The 23,977-nt window shown below is 33.9% G+C and overlaps 1 protein-coding gene across 1 annotated transcript; it reads left to right on the top strand.

Annotated features, from left to right (window-relative positions):
* The first annotated feature begins 819 nt into the window (after positions 1-819).
* Positions 820-21,940, top strand: LOC147074552 (mitochondrial potassium channel ATP-binding subunit-like). Its single transcript, XM_085943371.1, has 14 exons — positions 820-985; positions 1,132-1,480; positions 4,102-4,257; positions 5,182-5,327; positions 6,229-6,304; positions 7,402-7,542; positions 11,045-11,229; positions 12,139-12,316; positions 13,318-13,437; positions 14,531-14,634; positions 18,163-18,337; positions 18,740-18,918; positions 19,379-19,526; positions 20,772-21,940. The coding sequence occupies exons 1-14, from the start codon at positions 939-941 to the stop codon at positions 20,853-20,855; spliced, it is 2,088 nt and encodes a 695-aa protein (XP_085799497.1). The 5' UTR covers positions 820-938; the 3' UTR covers positions 20,856-21,940.
* Positions 21,941-23,977: the final 2,037 nt, after the last annotated feature.

Raw genomic sequence — 23,977 nt, 5'->3', positions numbered from 1 at the left:
GTTCCGCAAGACGCCGCCGCGCCGCGCCCGCCAAACCACTACGGCCGAGCACTTAGACTATAGATACATGTCCGAACACAGTGCATTAGTGATGCGTCAATGACATTGAGCTACTTTACGAGCTGCTTGTTGGCGAATTTACAATCTGCCTGTAAAGTAGCTCAGTGTCATCATCAAACAAGCTAACAAGCAGATTGTAAACAATCTATCGAGAAAAGTTGAAAGCCGGTCAACTTTACACGCTACACGCCGGCGTGTGGGCCTACTGCGTCTGTGCAGTAGAGCGTAGTAGCGACCTCCCGGTAAAAAACGAACTACGTTCTGTCAAAATAGTCGCTAGCTTGTTGGCTTCTCAGCTAATGGAAAGTTTTGTGTGTCATCAGATAATTTACCTATCCTCAATAACAACAAGCTTTCTGTGAAATATTGCCATTTATCTACGGATCTATAAACACACGTTCGCGACGGTTATCTTAATGTTTGTCGCATTGAAGTATAATTATTATTAGTTATATTATTTCGAATAGAATCTTCGCTCCAACGCTGTGCCATTTCTACGGCAGTCGGCGACTAATGAACTCGCCTGTTCAGACTTGTTTAGTATTTAGTGAGAGGTGGTGGGGGTCGCTACTCGGCCGAGATAATAGAATAAAATGGATCGACTGGACTGACGATTTTACTAAACTACTCGACTAAATTTGTCTGTTCAGACACGTTTATTTACCAAATCACTCGCTATCGACTAAATCACTGTAACAGTCCGAACAAGCCTTTAGTCTATGCCTAATCTCTTTGGTCATACCATGTTAGTATGTACCTACCTTTAGTAATTATTCTTCGAAACTTTGCTTGCGGACTATGAACCGTATTAGCTGTCAAATTATGTTTTTTGTTTAAATACATTTTGAATCTGTCATTGCTTCATATCATGAATTAAAATGTGGAGAATATTACAAGTCCAATCATTTTGCAAGCCATTAATTGGGTAATTTACAAAATAGTATTAAATAAAATAGGTGTTAAATGGGTATAACCTATAAAACAACTGTCAAAATTGATGTTTACGTAATTGCCCCAAATTTATCACAAGACAATAAACTAATCAGTGCGTAAAATATGTTTTCGTTCCAGCAATGCTCCATTATCAAAATACCATCTAAAAACGTCCTTACATATAGGCAAATCAAATTTATATTCATATTCAAATAGTCGCAAAATTGTTACCAATGTACCAAAGAAACAGATAGAGAAGGCGTTTGATAACATATTCTGCCCGTCGTGGAAAATTGGCTATGGAATATTTACTGGTGCATGCTTCAATATATTCGTAAACAAATGGACTGTACACTGCAAACAAGCAATCACCGCTAAGCCGCTGAGTATAAGAAGAAATTATACAGATGAGCAACAACATTTTGATTGGGACAGATTTCTACTGTACCTATGGCCTTTCCGGTGGCATTTCTTGGCAGCTGTTGTGGTAATTTAATCCAATTTTATTTATTTGTTTACTAAAAACATTAAATTAATCCTTTTTAACCGGTTCTATGTCTTTAGCAAGTTATCTATTAGGAATATATATTAGGAACTTTAAAGGAGGAGTTGGGATATTATCAGATCATATTATGTCATAGGTCTACGATTCATCAGTGATACTGATGCTATTTGTATGTCCACCCGTTGCAACGTAGTGTATTGAACTGAGCGGCGGACGCGTCACTTAGCGACAACTTGTCACTCGCGCGGGCGCTGATATAAAAGTACTGACACGGTGACAGTTTTGTCACTTAAAAGTCGCCGGCTGGAGGAACTAAAAGTCACCCCAATTACACATCGCTTCATGCGCGCACCTCCATATACTGCATTATGTATTTTGACACAGTGACGAAACTGTCACCGTGACAAAAGTCACCCGTGCGCGCCTGGGCTATGAGGCAGTAATCGACAGCCCGCACATACGAATTTCGACAAGTTAACTCGTCCGACTTTAAACTCAAATTACTAGCCATTGTCGATTGATTTACATAATCCAAAAAATTAAACACACAGTGACATCTGTTTGAATAATTATGATATACTAAGCCACAAATTATCAGTATAAGCAGCGATTGTAGTAAGAGCTTTGCTCTACATTCAACGTGTCGTTAAAAATCTGCGGCCTGTCAGATACTGCCATAGTAATATTGTGAGGCATAGAAAAGGCTAAAACCATACAAAGGTTACCTTCGTTTTTTCATGACTCCTCTTAGTGCAAATTTGGTATACGCCATCGATTTTTAATTTATTTTATTCCGCACTTGTTTTGATATGTGCCACGTGTCAGAAATCATCATAATAAGTGGCATCACACACGTATCATTTTCCTCAATCGCTCACATATAATAATAGCTCGTTTACATGGCCTTGATTTACTGGTGGCATTTCGTATTGTCGCAACTATAACAATAAAATGAAAATGTAAACCTGTATTATCGTGCAAATTACATGACATGGATGAGAAAATAGTGGTTTCTGGATTTTCATGCAATTATTGCAACTTTCACAGTAGAACAATAGTGACAAACCTGTTGAAAAAAATACAAATTACACCGCGTAGAGCATTTTTACGTTTACCGATTTTCACAACCTATTCGAACCTCTCAAATAGCAACCGCACAAGGACAACCAATGCATTCACTTACGCTTGAAGAATGAAATTGGCGAGACAGTCAACACTTTTATAATTGTATAAAAAGTTTTTGAGACGATAGTTTAATTTACACAATATTGTTGTCAGTACATCCATGCACGTGTACAGGCGTTAAATAAATTCATTTCAGGCATAAATTTACAGAATAATATTATTAAAAAGTGGAGTTGATACTAAAAATTGTGTGTTATTTTAATTAATACAATTCATTTCTATCATGAATTGACAGTTAACACCATAAAGTTAAATGCGAATGAAACAAAAGTAAGCTGATATGTCATAACATAATATTTTTGAACGCGGAACAAAATTGATGTAAATTTTTAGGTGTATTGCAAAAATAGATTTCTTTTATATTATGTTTAATTTGTTATTTAAAGTGTTTTCATCCTTTAAATCGTTTTTTTTTAAATCCCCTGTTGATCGCAAATTTTTGCTTAATGCAACCATGTCCAAGATGTATCCCTGCGATCAATGGAATCTGTATACAAAGATTTATCACTTTTTATCATTAGAGAAGGAAGAGTAAGGCAAGGGGCGGTATGGGCGCTAGGCTGATCAAAAAAGGCAAGAAATAAAATATTATGTTGATACCTCACATCAGTGGCGATGGGTGGTGGTAGGCTGTTAAGATCCGACATAAATAGTGCACATTTAACTTTATCAGTCCTTCGTATTTCTTTTTATTGAACTAAGACTACAATTTACAGATGGTGGTGATTAGTTTTTTAAAATTTATTAAACCCTGCCTAAGCCAAACCATAATAGTTTTGGTATACTTTGGGCGATACGACAAAATTGTGCACACTTTTTCATTCATACTTATTTGTTTTGGTTTCCTAGATATTACACATATTGTTGGTTCATTTTTTTAAATTCATTAAGCCCTGCCTAAACCAAACTATAATAGATAAAAATATTATTCTATCTATAAAATATCCAAAGTTATGTATGATTGCAAAATTTTAGATATTTTATAGATAAACGAATATTTTTTGACTGTTATGTACTGTGGCTTGGATTAGGCAGGGTTTGATTGAATTTTAAAAACTGACAAACACTATCTAAACATTGTAGTTTTAGTTCAACGAAAACAAATAAACATGACTAACAAAGTTTAGTTTGCACAATTTGTATTGCATGTATCGCAACAGCCTACCTCCATCTGCATCTTATATGCATAAAGTCTTAGTTATGTTAGAAATCACACTACAATAGAGCTGTTTCAAGTTCCAATACTTAAAACAATAAACATTATTTTGATTTGAAACAAAAATTTTAGTATTGTACCTGTCTTGAATGATGAATATAAAATTAGCTTATCAGACATATGATTTTATGCGGTAGAAACAAAAGGTACAAACATCAGTTTTATGAGCAGGACAATTATTCGATATATTTTATATTTTTAGGCAGCTCTGGCTGTAGCAGCAGTAAACATTTACATTCCGCAGCTGATTGGGTGTGTGGTGAACGTGTTGGCCAGTGTCCGAGACAGATCCAGTTCCAACTTCCTGGAAGAAGTCAAAACGCCGGCTGCCAAACTTGTAGCCATGTACATAGGACAGGTAATAAGTAATAAATTCTACCAATGGCGTGAGGGACATCCCACAATGTTTTTGTAGCATCAAATGATTTCATCAAATCTTTCTGATTGCTAGACATAGTATCCCGCAGCATGTTTCAATTAGTTGTCACAAATAACAATAATTCTAGGCTTTAGTACATTCCCTCACTGAAATCCACGCAGCTATAAAAATTTCAATAACAAAACAGAAATCGCTGGTTGATACAAATATTATCAGACCTTCGAACTGTTATTTTTTTTCGTTTCGGTTTTCGTTCCGGTTCAAGTAAAAAAATATTCGGTTCGGTTCCAATTTTCGGTTCAGCTCCAAGTGATTAATTTTTAAATGTTTCCATGACCCGGGACGCAAGAATGTTGCGCTTACGACAACTAAATGACAACTGAAGTTGGGAGTAAAATCATGTGCGTGTTTGAACATGTACCAAACCGAAAAAACCGATATTTTTTTTTCGGTTCAGTTCCGGTTCGAAGCCCTGACAAATATTATGTTTGTGAATATCTGATGAACCTTATATTAGTAGAAGTGAAACAGATTAGTGATCAAGAGGATTGGATTACGGATTTCTTCCGAAATAACTTTTCATACAAAACAGAATCAACTGAAAATGAATTCAATTCTACTTAAAAATGGCTAAAAGTATTAAAAGAATGCATTGGCATCGTGTTCTGATATATTCTAAAAGTTTCAAATGTCTAGCTAGTCGGGAAGTTAGTTAAAAATTGATTGCAAGATTTGTACCGGACAAACAACCACCCAGACAAATAAGAATACGATCTAATAAAAACGTTGTAATAAGCAATGTTTCTGTTGACTTTTTCAATATAAATGTATTATAATTATCATTTGTTGGGAATAACATCGTTGTATGAAGCCAAATTTTTAATTACATGTTTTTATTTTCAGGCTATATTCACATTTATTTATATTCATCTACTTGCCGAGATTGGAGAGGGCGTAGCATGTCAAATGAAGCAAGATCTCTTTGCATCAATAATGAGACAGGACATTGCATTCTTTGACCAAGAACGAACAGGTGAACTTCTGAACAGGTGACCAATTGAAAGACTCAAATTACTGAAGTATCCACATTATAATATCTGAAATAATAGTCATATTATTTTCTACATACAGACATCCACCGAACCTTATGATCTCATCTATCCAGCGGATTTTAGGGCGTCCCTGTGGGCGTTTAGTGCCCCTTGGGTCCACTGTATGACGGCATTCGTCCAGCGGTTGTCTATTTGACGGGCAACATGTCCAACCCATTACCATTTCATCTGCTCAGCGACCTATGTCAAATCACCTAGTCTTGTCTGCTTCCTTATCCATTGGCTTCTTTTGTGATCTTTATACGTTATGCCCAACCTGCACCTTTCGATTCCATTTCCATTTGTAATTTTTGATTTTCTCTTACATTGAGAGTCTATTTTGCTTCTAGAATCTAGACTTTGACAAAAAACCTTCTTTATACAGTACCTAATTAACCTATGCTATGCCTCACGATATTACTATTGCAGTATCTGACAGGCCGCAGATTGTCAATGACACAACTCGCGAAATTTGTATGTGTGGACTGTCGATATAGAGAGAGAAAACTCGCTGAAGGCATAGAACCGGTTAAATTAAGCTGAAACTGAAGAAGAGGTTACTAAGACTAATGATTAAACTAGCTACAAGTGATTTCGCATTGCAGGTTCATCCATAACAAACTTCATCTTGTTTACCCTTGTTAAAAACTTCTACCGGAGCCAAAGCATTAATATTTTGATTCAAGTGTAGCTATTTTATAACCGCCATGTTTTAATGCGCCAACATACAGAAAATTAATATTTCTATGACCACACCAAAAATTTAAAAAAAATCGCTTTCTCTGATACAAAAGGTTCATAAGACTATCTTTAGTTATAGTTTGGTATTATCAAAATTTAATCGCATTATAATTTTTAGGTTAACCGTTGATGTTCAAGACTTTAAAAGCAGTTTCAAACAAACAATATCAAACGGTCTTCGAGCAATAACGCAGGTTTGTTTGGTATTTTACAAAAAAATCAATAAACGTCTACCCGTGGTGAAGAGTGGAGGTAGGCTATTAAGATTCAACATAAATAGTGCAAACTAAACTTAGTAAGTACAATGGCCACGCGGCTTAAACGTCGGCCCAGATCCCTGTTTTGAATCCTGGGCCTGGCAAGTACGCATATTGTTTTTCAATTTGTGTATAAGTCAAGAGTATGGATTTAATATGTTGAGCAAGTGGCTGACATCCGTTTATCGTAAAAACAAAATCTTCTTACACAAACCTCCACCCTGTGGAGGCTCATATGATCTTATTATGATCGGACATGGTCAAAGAAACTTTGTCAGTCATACTTATTTGTTTTCATTCAACTTAAGAATACAATTTGCAGATGGTACTGGTTAGTTTTTATTAATTCAATTAAACCCTACCTATACCAATAATTCATAATCGATAAAAAATATTCTTCTATCTTTAAAATATCTTGAAGTATGTATGGTTTATGTTTAATGGCATAGTTTTTAGATATATGAATATATTTTTAATATAATCTACTGTGGCGTGGATTAGGCAGGGCTTAATTGAATATTAAAAACTAACAAACTTTATCTACACAATATAATAGTCTTAATGCAATCAAATACTTTTGACTTTATCAGCCTCCACCCTTCGCCACTGGTCTTTACTATATGAAAATATCTTATTTTGTTAGGAACAATATCAATAAGTTCCTATCTATATAAATTTTATTTTAATGTTTTATGTGAAGGGAAAATATAACTAACACAATTAAATATAATAACAGCAATATATCGTCTCTGTTCTGGCAGAACACACTAACTGGAGAATACTAGTTTTGAGTAATTTGACTTTGAAGTTGTTAACAAGTTTGAAATAATGGTCTATCATGTGAGTTTATTAAGTAATCGTAAAAAGGATGACTTTAAAATAAAGACTGTTTATTTATTAAGAAGGTTTCCAGACGGTAAAGTTTGAAATAAGGATATTTTGGTACTAACTCAATATGTCATTTTTTCGAATTAGTGTCTTCTGCCAGAACACAAGAATATAAATTAAATTAATATAATGTTTATGAATTTTAGGTAGTCGGGTCTGCAGGAAGCTTGCTGGTAATATCTCCTCAATTGACTGGCTTGACGTTACTTTGTATTCCTTCTGTTGTCATAGGAGGATCTTTTATTGGATCGCTGCTAAGGAAACTATCCCGTGAATCACAGGCACAGGTATATTCGCCGGTTTAAGATCATGCTTCTGACACGCCCCCGGGTTTCCTAGAAGCGTCATAACTGAAAGCGCCGTATGTCTGCCACTTGACTTGACTCGAACTCTCATGACTGAGGATCATCTCAAAGATATCAATTGCTTTCTGCTACCTTGCCTTCAGGGTCCATGACTCGACACCATATAAAAATATGAAGAACACTAATGTTTGCACAAGCATAATTTTTGTGGCAATCGAAATTACCCAATCCTTCCATATACGTGTCATCGCATTTTTTGCAATCTGTGTGCACCTTCTTATTTCCGCTTCACATCCGCCTTTTCCATTAATGGTCGATCCCATATATACAAATTCGACCACTGTTTCTAAGTTTTGGAGTATATTTGCTGTTGCTAGAAGGTTAGCCCGATCGACAACCATAGTATTATTATTGCATTCAAAATATGAGCAATAACTATTATTACGATCAAAGTTTATAGTTTTGTATCACATCCTGACTATAATGGGCTTTGGTCCTAAAATAACCACAGTTGTCTTCTCCAATGATAAAGGCACCAGTGTAGTAATAAGTAGAGAATCCGAGTCTCATATTGTGTCTCCTCTGCCCTGTGTCCACGTCCTGACTGCCACCAACTTATCAGTATCAGTATCATATAACTTATCTTCCGACTTATCAGTTAGATCGTCAATCTTTCTATCCATTCAACCACCTTGTCAATCGACCCACATCAAAGTATCAACTACAGTATTAACAATAAGTCTCCGCCTCCGTTTAAAAATAAACTGTGTTTATGTAGTTTTTTTGCGTGCGCTAATTAAAAGCCCACTTCGTGAATTAAAAAAAAAAATGCTCTATCATTCCTACACAAACCACATATTATTCACAATAATTGTAGAAGTTCCGAATGAACAAAAAATTTTAAATCTCCACATTACTACATTTATAAAACAGATCTGACAAAAAAGATAATTCATTTTACATATTGATTGAATTAATTTCAATTCATTCAATTATGTACTTTTAATGATTCAATTATTTTATTCAATGCGTTGATATACAATATAATAATATAGGTACTGTGGCACCCCCATATGGACCCCATTTGGGGATGTCTCTGTGTATCTGGAGAGGCCCGAATCGGTGTCAAACCCAACAAATAGTAAAGCGCTGATTACGAAAATAAATAATAATAACAGAGCCGAGCCGGCAATGCCGTAGAGTAAATTATAACCGTTAAAGATTTGCAACGTCGCTTTTTTTTTCGACGACGGCTTTCGTTGGAAAAAAACACAAGATGGCGCGCAGAACGCTACAAACAGCTAAATCGCGAACACGCCGATATCGTGCTCCGTAAAATTTAATTATTAAAAATGTAACTATTATATAATTTTAACGTAAATATACCTTGCCGTTTCCAAAACAATTCCGGTGTGTTATTTGTTCATCTCCAAATCCTAAAATCCAGACGAAAAACAGACAACAAAATAAAAGTGACAGTTTGTTTTCGCTTACCAAAATGGAGGGAAATGATAGTACTTATAATAATACAAATAGGGCCGATTGGGCATCATGTGAGTAGGATACTCACCATGGCCCCACAAGGGGGGGCTGACAGGGCTCTAGCCTGGGGGCCCGGCGTGGCGAGTCGACCAAATAAGTGAGATAAACACACACATGACAGATTTGCTCTAATAGTAGAAAAAGTCACCTGCGGCGCTATTTTCCTTTCATAATGGTTATATTTTAGAATATTTGATTGTGTGATGTAATTTTTAATTGTGTCATTATTTGATAACTCCATAATTCAAGTGGACGTAAGTATTAAAAATACACTAAACACCCTTAATTTTACCGTGAACGACATTTGGAAAGCGCTACTATAGAGTGTCACATTGCCTTTAACCTTTGAGATAGGTAGGGGGGGCTGACAATGATCCTAGCCTAGGGGCCCGCTTTAGAATGTGGGGGCCATGATACTCACATTATGGTTGTCAAAATCTTATTCTTAGGATATACCTACATACAAATTAACGCATTGACTGGAGCAGTACTTCTAGTGAAACTTCTTATTTATAATATTACGAGGGTGGGTCAATAATTCCTTAGAAAAAAGCATTAAAACAGTTTTTATTTTTGTATTTTTTTTTTATTTCTCAACATAATCTCCTTGGAGCTCAATACACTTGGTTAGACGTTTCTCAATTTTTTTTAAACCGTCAGAAAAATAAGTTTTCGGAAGGTCCTCAAAATAAGCATTTGTCCGATCGATGACTTCTTCATTTGAAAAAAAACGTTGTCCACTTAGCCATTTTTTTAAGTTTGGGAAAAGGAAAAAGTCACTGGGGGCTAAATCTGGCGAATACGGTGGGTGGTCGACCAATTCGAACTTCAATTCTTCAATTTTAGCCATTGATCGTAAACATGTGTGAACACGGGCATTGTCCTGATGAAAGAGGATTTTTTTCCTGTTTAAATGAGGCCGTTTTTCTTCAATTTTGTTTTTTAGCTGGTCCAATAAGGATGCATAATAATCCCCTGTTATTGTTTTTCCTTTTTCCAAATAGTCAACGAAAATAATTTCACGTGCATCCCAAAATACAGTAGCCATAACCTTACCAGCTGATTTTACGGTTTTCGCCTTCTTTGGACATGGTTTGCCTTCGCAATCCACTGCTTTGACTGTTCTTTCGTCTCGGGAGTATAGTGGTGTATCCATGTTTCATCTACAGTCACAAAGCGACGAAAAAATTTATCCGGATTGCGTTGCATGAGCGACAACAGGGCTTTAGAGGCCACCACCCTATTGCGTTTATTGTCGACTGTGAGCAAACGCGGCACCCATCTTGCAGAAATATTTTTCATGCCCAATTTGTCATGTTTGCTACCTTTAGAGATCCTTGTAACCTCAATTATCTCACTCAACTTTAATCTTCGGTCACTTAACACCATATCGTGGATTTTATTGATCATTTCTGGTGTAGTCACCTCTACAGGACGTCCTGAGCGTGGTTCATCCTTTGTTGATGTACGACCACGTTTAAATTCATTTAACCAGTTATAAATAGTTGCAAGTGAAGGAGCAGATATGCCGTGAACTAAATCCAACTCATTTTTTATTTCCTTTGCTGCTAACCCTTTTATATTAAAATGTTTAATAACAGCTCTAAACTCAATTTTCTCCATTTTCCATTTTTCCATTTTCCACAAGCAAAATTTTTTTTTAAATGTACGAGAAACACACAACAACCCGACCAATCTGATTGAAACTTCGCAGCATACTGAATCGGTAGTGCCGCTGCATGAAAACAAACCGCTTACAGTACTAGTCGCGCCACCTGTCGGCTTTTCTAAGGACTTATTGACCCACCCTCGTACTTTTAATAAACATAAACACTCCAATATCTTTTGTTAGGAAACTATATTTTTTTTTTGTTTATTTGTGTATAACGTAAGTAGTTAGGTTAGGTTATGTATTGAATTGAAGTTATTTATTATTTTCTAGATAGAAAAATCAACACTCGTAGCCGAGGAGGCTTTGAGCAATGTCAGAACAGTTCGGGCATTTGCCGCTGAAGAGCAGGAGAAAAAAGCTTTTGCTAAAGAAAGTATAAAGGCGGCATCTCTTGCACAAGAACTAGGAAGGGGAATTGGACTCTTTCAGGCTGGCACCAATCTTTTCTTGAATAGGTACAGTTTTCATTTACCCGCTATGATCTCCACTAATCAAATGCTGATGCTCTCGAAAAATTGTCTTATATATGCCTTTCATTTTTAGGTTTTTTGTGTTATCAATAAAAAAAACCTATAGTTTAACAAAAAAACATGTATTTCCAGTACATGTTTTGTATAACAATTAATATTCCACTAATTAAATAAAATATCAATCCTTTCAATAATACACATGTACTATAATTTATTATTATATTCCTTTTCGCATTTCGAAGTCATCAAATCGTCGGTGTTTTGTAAAAAGGGCGAATTAACCAAAATGCTATTTTACAGGAGAAGGATTTTTAACTTTAGACATTTATTTGTTTATTACCTGTGGATGATTATAAATATCGAACAAGTTTATAATAAAGCTTAGAAAGAATACTGATATTATAATAGGCATTATTATATAATATTTTAAAATGCCTAATATGTCACATTCGCTTTTTATTCGTAATACTAAATGGATATTCGCCCTTACGATTATCATTTTTAAGTACTTTCCTGTGGAGATACAAATTCGCCGTTTTTACACAACAAAGCTAGTGGGGTACATATTGTATTTTCATTAAAATCTCGATTTCGCCAAAATGGTTGATTCGCTCTTTTTACAAAACATCGACGAAATATTCAAAGGTTTTTTTAAAAGTCTTGTCAAATCAAACATCAAAATCTTGTATCGAAGCGTCGAAGAAATGAAAATGGTTATCATATATTTTTATGAATACCATTTTGTAATAACTATTTCTCTTTTGAAACGCTAATTAAAGATTATTTTGAATTTAGTACAAGAAACATTTTTAACACACCATATCAATCGAGTAGTGAACTAACTACCATAAATTTTCACTGTTGCAAGTCATAATAGTAATTTTATTATTTTAGCATGGTACTGGGGACACTATATCTAGGAGGACATCTTATGTCAACGGGGCAATTGAGCGCAGGAGATGTTATGGCTTTCCTGATCAATTCGCAAACCATACAGCGTTCCACAGCACAATTGTCTCTACTTTTCGGTTCCGTTATTAAAGGACTAAGTGCCGGAGGCCGGGTTTTTGAGGTAAATTCTAAATAAAACAGTATTTTTTACAACGTTTTTCTTAGCTCGTATTCTTATTATTCGTCCGGTGGTTCTTTGTCCGGTACAAATCTTGCAATCGATTTTTAACTAACTTCCTGACTAGCTAGACATTTAAAACTTTTAGAATATATCAGAACACGATGCCAATGCATTTTTTTAATACTTTTAGACAGCTTTAAGTAGAATTGAATTCATTTTCAGTTAATTCTGTTTTGTATGAAAAGTTATTTCGACACCATTATTGGTTGCTAGGGGTCTGGGGTCCTAGCAACTAAATTATTAATATATACGTGCGTTACTATGGAAATCAATATGAAATGACATTTCTCTATCAAGTACAAATTTTTTTGGTCGTTTAAGCTAGTCAAGTCAAGTTTATATGATTCAACAGAAAATTTAAAAACATTGTATATAAAAAGTTCTTTTTATCTTGTAATTTATTCTAATATTAATACAGTGGAACACATTTTTATGTTACCTGGAATTCATTTTTTCTCATTATTTGCGTTTCAGCAATCCCGTTTCATTTTAGTGCATTTAACTCCCGGTTGTAAATTTTTATTTCCCGCAATTTATCTGAAATATTCAAAATTCAATTAAAAATACGTACATATTATTACGTACAAAAATTATAATTTATTTGAACACTTAATTCAACGCATGGCAATCATTGAAATGAATCCCAGATATGTGCGTACCTATCTATAGGCATATCTGCAGTTATGTTGTTTTTTTTTGTTTATACCCGTTCAAATGTTTCTACAAAGAATGAGTTTTTGTCAGTCCTTTCAAAAATGTAAAATCGGGGTTTCACGGTGAAGTAACATGCCTATTGGAAAATATGTAGACTTGGGTCAGCGGCATAATGGTTAGAGCACTTGTCTGACAAACAAAATATTATTATGTGTTTGAATGCCACTGTTTCCACTCCCAGTTTCCAAAGTATGCAGTTTCAATACTAATTGATATTTGTCTTACAGTATATCAATAAGGAACCTCGAATGCCAATGATAGGAGGAAAGAGGATACCATATCACGAGTTTGTCGGTGATATTGAATTCTCAGATGTAACTTTTGCCTATCCTACCAGATTACAATCGGTAAGATTCTGATCATAATAATTAAATTTTTTTTTTCAGTGCATTTCTACAAATCCATTTCACAATAACTATTCCATATCCGCTTTTCAAAGGATTTATCCCACAATATTAAAGAATAATATTACACCAATACATCGCTTTACAACGAAGATATTTTCTGGAATGTTCATTTCTTATTTGAAATGAGAAAACGTTTTTGACAATTCCTTAGAGATTAAACCATCAAATACATTATCATCATGTTATGTTCTGTCACATGCTGTCACAGTAAACTGCCGCTACAGGTGAAAAGTGTGTTTTTTTTATTCGTATTTTGAAATGTTATCAGACTGATGCTCCCATCCTGTAGCATATTTTGAACCTTTAAATGAACATTGTCAAAATCTGCCGAGATCGCTAGAACAACAATAAGGTCACCTCACGCGTATCGCCCTACATCATGACTACTGCACTGGTCAGTGAACATTTTTTTCTATCATGTATCTGCAGAGCTACAAATTTTCGACACATCAAAATTCCGTGTTCTTTGTTTTTAGTGGTTTTCTCTGTGGATTTTCTATTAAATTAATATCTATGTCTGGTGTTTACGTCTATTATCTATGATGTCCTGGTTGGGTTCTGTTCAAAATATTATCTATAGATGCAAAATCGCAAGTAATTTTTCAAAATACTAATGAATTGGAGTTGGCACTTTCCATAATTGAATTTATAGAGAGTGCTCATTCAAAATATTCTGCAGAATTACGAAACCATAAACTAAATTTGTTGCCGTGTCAGCATGTGACGTGATCTTAATGTAATTGCAGCATAATTGTCGGAGGACTAATTCTTTTCACATGTCATCTGTTGTTTTTTTATAACTTATTATAGTTTTGCATCCAGTTCAAATATATCCCTCTTTAATTGTTTATCTGCTATCCTCTAGGTCTCTTTCAGATGTTTTCTACTTCTCGAGTAGTACTTAATTATATTATTAATCAGTGATATACGAATGTATATATTTTAATTAACTTTTTCTGCAAACTGATTCTTTTAGTTTTCTTAAATTCATGGTTTTATAATTGACATTATTGAATGTGTTTTTATGTTACAGAAAATCTTGCATAGCTTTAACCTGAAAATCCCAGCTGGAAAAACAGTTGCGATTGTTGGTACCTCTGGAAATGGTAAATCTACTATAGCAGCTCTTCTAGAGAGGTAAATTGTACTACCACATTACATTTAAATATACAGATGACGCATAGTAATGTTGTTTGTAAATTTAGCCATGGTTAGTATGGTGCAGATTATCTTATTGGAAAAGCACATTAACTGGAATCTGATGGACGTAGGTTAACATGTGTTATTGTTTATGAATTCTTCTTCTCATATGGCAGCAGAGTACAGAATAGAACACAGAAACAAAATCATAAATACCAATATGCGCACACAATGTCTATGGATTCGGTTAGCATTTTAATTTTGTTTCTATAATAACGGCTATATCGTCGGTGTAGTGGCAGAAGACGATAAGTCAAAAATTGGCTGATTTGAGTTATGAATGCAGAATGATAAAGTTTAACATGCTCTATCGTCTGAAAAAACAAGTTCCGCCAAAGTCCATGTAGTTGTGACATAATTTAAAGAATTCAATACGTATTAAGTCACTTTCTTTCATACTTCATAGTGGCAAATAACAATAAGATGACTTAACGTTATTTGGCTTCAAGCTTCTAGTCACTTGTCCGTCATTTATATTGACTTATTGTCTATGCCACATACAGCTTGCAACCATTTGACAGTTGGTTCTGAATGTTGACATTTCGCGCGTATTTATATATCTCATATTTTCTACAATTGTGCTTGTAATCTATTGTATAATCGTTTTTACGACGTGTATAATTTAAGATTGGAAAATATTATGTTTCTGTATGGGCAACAGAATAAAATAAGGGAGCATGTAAAAGGTAAGCAACTTAATTCAATATAACCTCAAAATGAAGTTTGCTCTACAATTATTGATTATTTGTGTACTGATATCACATTTCTATGGCGTATTTTAATGTAATCGGAAAGACATCCTTACTAACGCATATGTTTTATTTATATTTTAGATGATGCACACCAAAGTGATGTTGTGGATGGAGACAATATTAATAATAATCCTACTACTTTCATGACAACAGGTTTGTAGGACAATAGTTAAGTTTTTTAGCTCGTTCATTTGGTACTTACAAATTATATTATAGCCTCAGGAAGGTTTTAGTAGGTAGTATAATATAAATTGTAGATGAAAAAGTGTTTAGGTACTTTACCCTTGATTTACTTTCATCTTTACAATGCTAACATTATGCATTTGATTACAGAAGACGGATCGATAAATGATGAAGTTGACTTGGAGAATATACCGATAATCATGCGCTGACGAACATAAAATACTTGCGGTGACAACGGCAGCAAAATAATGTGTCAAATGGGAATGAAATTGGAAACTGAAATCTTGATAGTTTAATCACTAAACCCGGGGTGGGCTCATCTCCTCTTGTTTGTCTTGAATCGCCAGTCGGATAGAATGTCAGTATTTTCTACTTCATCTGGTCATGGTCTCCCCACGTGCGATTGTTAATCTGGTTTTACCATCCACCCAGTCTTAATAATTATAAATAATTAATAATGACAAAACATCGAGAGCGTCGATAGCTTCAAGTACCTGGGGGTACACATCACGGGAGATAGCATTTTACAGAAAGAGCTCGTTATCCGAATGGGAATGGCTGGAGCAACATTCAACTCGATGCGAAATGTCTGGGACTCACGATTGTACTCGGTCAAAACCAAATGCCGCCTATCTGACGCTTGCATTCTGACGGTGCTGCTTTACGGTAGCGAATCGTGGCACCTTACGAAGGCTCAGAGCAACCATATACTGAGCTTCGAAAACAGATGTTTGCGATGAATACTGGGTGTGCGGTGGTATGACTTTAGGATCGAGGAGATAAGAGAATGCACCAAACAGCTTCTCATCACGCTGAGAGTGAAGAGGCGACGTTGGACCTGGCTCGGCCACGTGCTGCAGATGCCAGAAGAGAACCTCAACTTGGCTTTCCTGTTCTTCAAGCCGACCGGACTCCGGCGTCCTGGTAAGCCGCTAAATACTATCTATAGAGTATTTACGGCGAAGCTACGGGATGCTGGTTTGACCTAGAATGGAGCAAAAAGACTGGCGAGCGACAGGGATTCTTGGAGGCGCCGCGTGGTGTCCATATGCTCCAATTAAGGGGCGGTTATGGCCAAAGAAGACGAAGAAAGAGCTTCGAGCGCAAAGGGGATTTTATTTTAAGGAATGCAGACAGTGCTGCTCCAAAAACCCAAAGGGTACGAATTGCTGACGGCAAACTGCACAAGGACTCAAAATCATACCACTTTTATCAAAATGAATTAAAAGAAAGTATTTGCCAAATTTCTTTCTTAAATCTCCATATCGTTTATCCACCTGTTATCCGATGTTTCTAATAAATAAATTAAATACTGTTCTCGAACCCTTCGAGGTTGGCTATGATGAAGCGGAAATGATCTCTTAATTATATTTTAAGTTTTCTTAATTAATTTTATAGGATAATTGTTAATTTTAATTGTTTTCATACATTATTTTTGTGTAATCATCATCCCCATACCGTTTATCCACCTAACCTAACCTAACGTTCTGATAAATAAATTAAATAAAAATGTATTATTTTTATTATTTTTACCTAGTGCTTAACTACACAATAATTTAATAAAGATGAAAAGTATCATAATTTAAAACAAGATTATTACTAATCTTAGATACAAAAATATCAAATTACTTCTATACCTACCTAATATTATTACCTAATAGTATCCACCTACCTAATATTATTTCTGTTTTAATTTTATTTTAAATTGGCCAGTTTCTATTATTATTAGAGTCCAATGTATTACTACTCAACTACAACATTTTATGTTTGACTATTCTATTAACTCAAAAATCGTTGTGGCAAAAAACGTTAATTCACCTTTTTGTAAATAAACTCAAAAAACTAATTATTATTACTATAAAAAAGACTTGGCAATACTTAAATCGAATTCATAAATGATTACCGAATATCATAAAGTAGCAAGTTTAGGTAAAAATGTTTAAACTAATTAAATAGAGATGTTTCAATTTCTTGAATTTAGAAAAAGACGATTATCTCAAAACAAAGTTTTTTGACTTAACGCCTTTTGCCACTATACCGACGATATGTTAATATTGCTTGCAATAATTCTGTCGAAACCGGAAGGTTTGAGTATCTTCGATTCGTATTAATTACTGGATGAATATTTGAAAGCCACTTGACAAATCCTTTTGACACCACCATATTGATGTGACAATATGTCGTCTCTGTTCTGGCAGAACACACTAACTGGAGAATACTAGTTTTGAGTAATTTGACTTTGAAGTTGTTAAAATGTTTGAAATGGTCTATCATGTGAGTTTATTAAGTAATCGTAAAAAGGATGACTTTAAAATAAAGACTGTTTATTTATTAAGAAGGTTTCTAGACGGTAAAGTTTGAAATATGGAACATTTTGGTATATAACTAACTCAATATGTCATTTTTTCGAATTAGTGTCTTCTGCCAGAACAGTGACGATGTTTTCATTAAGCATTGCGAAATTACATCCTTCTCGTTCAACAGTGAGCTGATCGAATTGATACCGTATTAATAACAATGTCTTTTTCAGGTTTTATGATGTAAATATTGGGAAAGTCACCATCGACGGACATGACATCAGGACCCTTGATCCGAGTTGGCTTCGAGGTAGAGCATTAGGATATATTAACCAAGAGCCGGTCCTGTTTGCTACATCGATCAGGGAAAATATAAGATATGGAAAGCCTGGAGCCACAGATGCGGAGGTATGTATATATTTGTCATGAATACTTTGTTATGACAGTGACGAACATTGCTGATTGTATACCGAAAAGAAGAAAGTAATGAATTAATGAATATATGGACAGTCATACATACTTTTCAGACTTATGGACCCTATGCATGGTTGGCAGTTCAGTAAAACAATAAATAACATGGCAATGTCGCTTTTTGCGATTCAAAGTGCTGCCATTTTTTTAAATTCCTATTTTCCATAATGTTGTCATACAATAGTCGAATTATGAAAATTGCACAATATCTATAAATTGAATAATTAATTAATAATAATAATAATGCTGTAATTTTAGAACTAGTTCTAAACTTAGTACTTTACTTTCATTAATTTTAGAAATATTGATGGATACTTAAACATAAAAAACATATTTCAGATTGAAAAGGCCGCTAAGATCGCCAATGCTGATTCATTCATCAAAGAATTCCCTCGAGGATATGACACTTTGGTTGGAGAGAGAGGACACGCGCTCAGTGGTGGACAAAAACAACGAATTGCAATCGCTAGAGCACTAATAAAGGATCCTCCTATCTTATTATTAGATGAAGCTACAAGGTGACACATCAAACAATTATTATTCATTAACAAAGATTAAATTTAATATAATAAATATTTTTGAAATCATAAAAATCAATTAAAACAGTAATACAGTCGAACTTGGTTATTAAGAGGAAGATGGAACCGACTGAATTTGCTCGTTATAAGAGTTACTCGTTATATCAGAGAACACGTATTTTTATATGAGCGGTCACATAACACAAAAAGTCGCAATTCAAACAAAAATACACGATTAGAATTTTTGCCCGAAACAAGCATGGCATTCATAAACTACAAAAGAAGTTGTTTATTGTAATAAACGCTGGTAGGTACCTGCTGACTTCAAATTAATGACGATTAGTATGGATTTAGTAGATTGGATTCTTACATTCGTTCATTATTGTATTGAAGGGTGATGTGGGCTTAAAGACAGAATAACAATCAATGAATAAAATAAATGCTTATCATTTTGTCGCAGTGCGTTGGATACGGAATCGGAGCAAGTGGTACAGCAAGCATTGGAGTTTGCAGGCAAAGGCAGGACAGTCTTGGTTATTGCGCATCGCCTTTCGACAGTGCGCAATGCTGACGTCATTGTCGTCTTACAGGGAGGAAAAATCGTTGAGGTTCGTCAAAATTAATCACTTTGCTATTATTGAAGTTGGCTTACTGTATTCTCCCGAATGAAACGCAATGTTTTGTGTTTCTATTTTTCTATTTCTCCTCCGTGTACCATACGAGTTATTGAGGGTTGAACGAATACAAGTACACCGGCGGCAAGTTGAGTCAATCGAATTCAAAGTTAAAAATGCAAATGTAAAGTTTACATAACTGTTTTCAATATTCTGTAAACGAGGTAATTTTTTATCAAATCATTATTACTGCTCCACGACAAAATTTTGATATTTCTTCATGCGCAGGATAAATAAATAGATCAGATAAAAACATTCAAATTCCTTACAGAGATATAATTTTTATTGACAGATGTCAGTATTTTAGAACTAAAGCTGAATTGGAGCGGAATTGCAAAGATGTTTAATTTTGTTTAATCTGAAGTATTAATTGAATTTTGTTATTGTGTCCCATGCATTTATTTCTTCTTTTGATAGTATTATTTTCCGTCAATATAAATATTTTAATAAAAATTTTGTATAATGTGTTCTTATCTGACAATTTTTAACATTTGTAGTTCTGTAGTCGCGGCTCCTCGCAGAAGCCTACGGTCTCCCAGGGGCGCGACTCATGGGTTTAGGAAGCACTCCAATAGACTTCCAATTTAACGATTTATAATTATTAGTAAAATATAACCTGTACACGTGCATACATTTACTGGTAATGATAGCATATGAATTAAACTATTGCAACAATAACTGTTTACACACAAAAGTGCCGACTGTCTTGCCAATCTCATTCATGAAGCGTAAACGGACGCGTTTGTTGTCGTTGTGTGGTGCTTTTTGACAGGATCGGACAGGTTGTGAAAGTCGGTAAACATCAAAATGCTCTGCCTGGTGTAGTTCGTATTTTTTTCCGGTAGGTTTGCCACTATCGTTCTACTGCGCATGCACATATTTCATGCAATTTGCAACTATCGCGTGGGAATTCAGAAGAAGGCTAAACTTTTTTGATCCATGCAGGCAGTCTTGCAACTTGCACGATAATACATGTTTACATTTGCATTTTATTGTTATAGTCGCGACGATGTGTACTGCCACCAGTAAATCCACGCACGTGTAAACAAGCTATAAGATGTATTTTAAATTTTTAAATATTATCCGAAAAGTCAATTGAAATAAAATTCTTGAAAGAATATAGGTAGTATTTTGTTCACTAAACAGTGTTGATTATGTATTTAATTTTACTGATTTCAGATGGGAAACCATGACAGTTTACGGAAATTGAAAGGGCATTATTGGAATTTAATCAAACAACAGGAGCAAACTCCTGAATCGTAATCAATTCTCTAGTAGTATTCATTTTAATTACTTTATTAGTACGTAGCTATCATATGAAATGTTGTATTACACAGCCGCCTTACAGATAAGAGAAATTTGTGGTGTATGAATTCGTAACTGCAAATAATAAATAAATGTAAAAAATTTAGAAGAATCCATATTCATCTTATGCCATGTGGAGTCACCAATAATCCCCGTTGTTTGACAACCTTATAAGCTTGTTGATGTTGTGCCAGCAATTCGTTTCTATGGAATGCATCTGTAAATGGTGTTTAGTAGCGAAGTTTGATGTAAAAATCCCGCCTATTTGAAGACACAGTCGAGATTCAGGTAAACATCAAGAAAACTTTCTCCTATGCAGATATAGATAAAGCCTAAATATCTGAAGCTAAAGATAGGTTTCAAAATTAATCTCGTGTAATTTCTTATACAGATTCATTTGTAAGTAGCAGAATTCAGATTTATTTATCTTTAAAAACGCGTTGTACATATTAGTGTTGCAAGCCTAAGAAAAGTTTTTTTTAACAATGAACCTTCAATATATAAATGAACAATCACAGAAAAATGCATGTAATAATAGATAAGTAAGTAACCAAAGCAAATGACAAAATATTTTAAACAGTATGTACAGTATGTATTTATTTTCTCATAAAATTTTTGGCTTGTAATAATTATGAGACTTAGGTGGGAAACAACGCAATTCGCATTATTGCATTTTGCATTCTACAGCCATAAATATAATATGTCATAAGAGTGAGTGACCATTGTTGATTATTAATATCGTTAACTGCAATGAATCATCATTATTAAGATGATAAATGTTATAAACCATACAAATGCTGTTAACGTAGAGAATATTATTTGTTATCGATTCAGCCATACTAAAAATGTTCTGGAATTTCCATCAAGTTTTGTAGTATATCGAGATCAAAAAACTCCTTCAACATTATTATAATTGTCCAGATTTTTTGCAGAAAGTACATAGTCGGTTATCTATTATGTATTCCAAAGGTCGGCAACCTTTTCAGACTTAAGGTCCGCATTTAACTTTTAGTTTTAATTATTTTTTAGTTGCAATAAAGATCAAAAAAAAAAATACTTATCTATTTATCTATTAGATATAAAAATATTAGATAAAAACGATATACTCTGGTAATTGTGACTTTTGTGGATGTCTTACGTTGCAAAATTTTCTTTAAAACCTGAAATGAGACTTGCAGAAGTTCATCAGTCGGTCTAGAAGAATAACTCATGGCAAAAAATGCACTTGTTCGCAAATGTATCATGTAGATTCAAAATTTCCATCTGTCGTTGTCTTGATAAAAACATTCATGTCTTACAGGGTTTATATGTAAATCCATAAATGTTGTTGAAAATTCAGTTTGTAAATTTTCAGTAATACTAACGAAAGTGCCTTTTTGTGTCAGCCGTCTAATTGCTGATACGGATTTGCAATATATAAATTTTATTATTATTTAAATATTACTACATACATGTTATGTAAGCATGGTCAACCATTGATGGGTTGCAAAAATGCATATTTGCCATCGGTTGCTGACCACTGATATATATATCAATCTTATAAACAAGAAAGAAACAAACAATAAAGACGACCTTTTATATGTGTCGCTGAGTTTTAAAACCCGCTAAACACTTTTTTGAAATAATTAAGATATATATATCGATGGATTCGTTATTAAAATCTCTACATGAAAATTTTATCGCCTCTTTCAAAATTCGCTACGTTTAACTGTCATTTATGAAACAAAATCAATGCGTCTATCAATACCCGCTATAACACTACTGAAACATTCAAAAACCTTTTTAGTTCAAAAAGTTTTTATTGATTTTCTCGACATAATGAAAAACTGTTATAGCTGGTTTTGAAACTCAGCGACATATATAAACAATGCAATGTGGCATATAGAATATTAATTGTTATATTGTTACCAATTAAAACACACTAAAGACAAAGAAAAAAGATCAATAAAACTATCTCTTTTAATAATTGTCAAATCTCTTTGACGAGATTGTATAATTGGCTGGTTGTCTATTGTCTATTGCCTATTGACTGCTCTATCAACCGATAAAAATGATATAGTAAAGTTATGTGCACTTATTATATCAGGTTAATGCTCACTTTATGCCTATCAGCGAGGCTTTAGGTAGAATAACGTTTGTTTTGTAAAAAATGTACCTTTTTTAAAGTGATAAAACTATAGGTAGTAAAAACATAGCAAAAAACAATTTTTTCATCATGAAATCTAAAAATATAAAAGCGTCATTTATGATAAGGGGCCATCCATAAATTACGTGGCAAGACTTTTGGTATTTTTAACCCCCACTTTGTCTAAAATAATTACGCCACATTTTCGACAGCCCCCATACCTTATCAACACATTATCGTCACTGTTCTGGCAGAAGACACTAATTCGAAAAAATGACATATTGAGTTAGTTATACCAAAATGTTCCTTATTTCAAACTTTACCGTCTGGAAACCTTCTTAATAAATAAACAGTCTTTATTTTAAAGTCATCCTTTTTATGATTACTTAATAAACTCACATGATAAACATTTTAACAACTTCAAAGTCAAATTACTCAAAACTAGTATTCTCCAGTTAGTGTGTTCTGCCAGAACAGAGACGTTATGTCAGACCCTGTCTTTAAAAAAATATATTACAAGTTTCTTTCATGTGCCGCTCACAATAAACATCGGCATGACATTTTGATTTTACTACCTACAGTGATGTACGTCATTTATTACACATTTAGTATTTTTTTCCATTCCCTTTATATTATTTTTGTGATTTTGAATTTTAAAATATTTATTATGTAGCTAAATTTTATGTAAATAATTATTTAAATGTACCCTTGTATTTACAACAAAAAATGTGATAACGTATCCTCTATCACTAAATTTATTTAGTATGTAATTATAAAAATAATGTAATAGGCATGTGGACATATTTTTCACGCTTGCTGAATAATATACCTGTCATATTGTAACCAATTTATATATTTTTAGTATCCGCACACTGCTCTAAGTAATAACTTATTTAAATGTTATAATGATTGGAAATGGATTTAAAATAAATAAATATCATAATATGTATTAATT

Source organism: Rhyacophila brunnea, unplaced genomic scaffold (assembly GCF_057557595.1).
Source record: "Rhyacophila brunnea isolate RB1 unplaced genomic scaffold, BYU_Rbru_1.0 scaffold_16, whole genome shotgun sequence".
Taxonomy (NCBI): domain Eukaryota; kingdom Metazoa; phylum Arthropoda; class Insecta; order Trichoptera; family Rhyacophilidae; genus Rhyacophila; species Rhyacophila brunnea.
The sequence above is the reverse complement of the archived record's forward strand: the minus strand, read 5'-3'. Positions and strand labels throughout refer to the sequence as shown.

Bases quoted from the DNA above. Each gene is read 5' to 3' on its own strand.
- LOC147074552 (XM_085943371.1), top strand. From the start codon at position 939: ATGTGGAGAATATTACAAGTCCAATCATTTTGCAAGCCATTAATTGG. The intron at 4,258-5,181 runs GTAATAAGTAAT...TTTTATTTTCAG, and splicing joins TAGCCATGTACATAGGACAG to GCTATATTCACATTTATTTA. The intron at 14,635-18,162 runs GTAAATTGTACT...TGTCTTTTTCAG, and splicing joins ATAGCAGCTCTTCTAGAGAG to GTTTTATGATGTAAATATTG.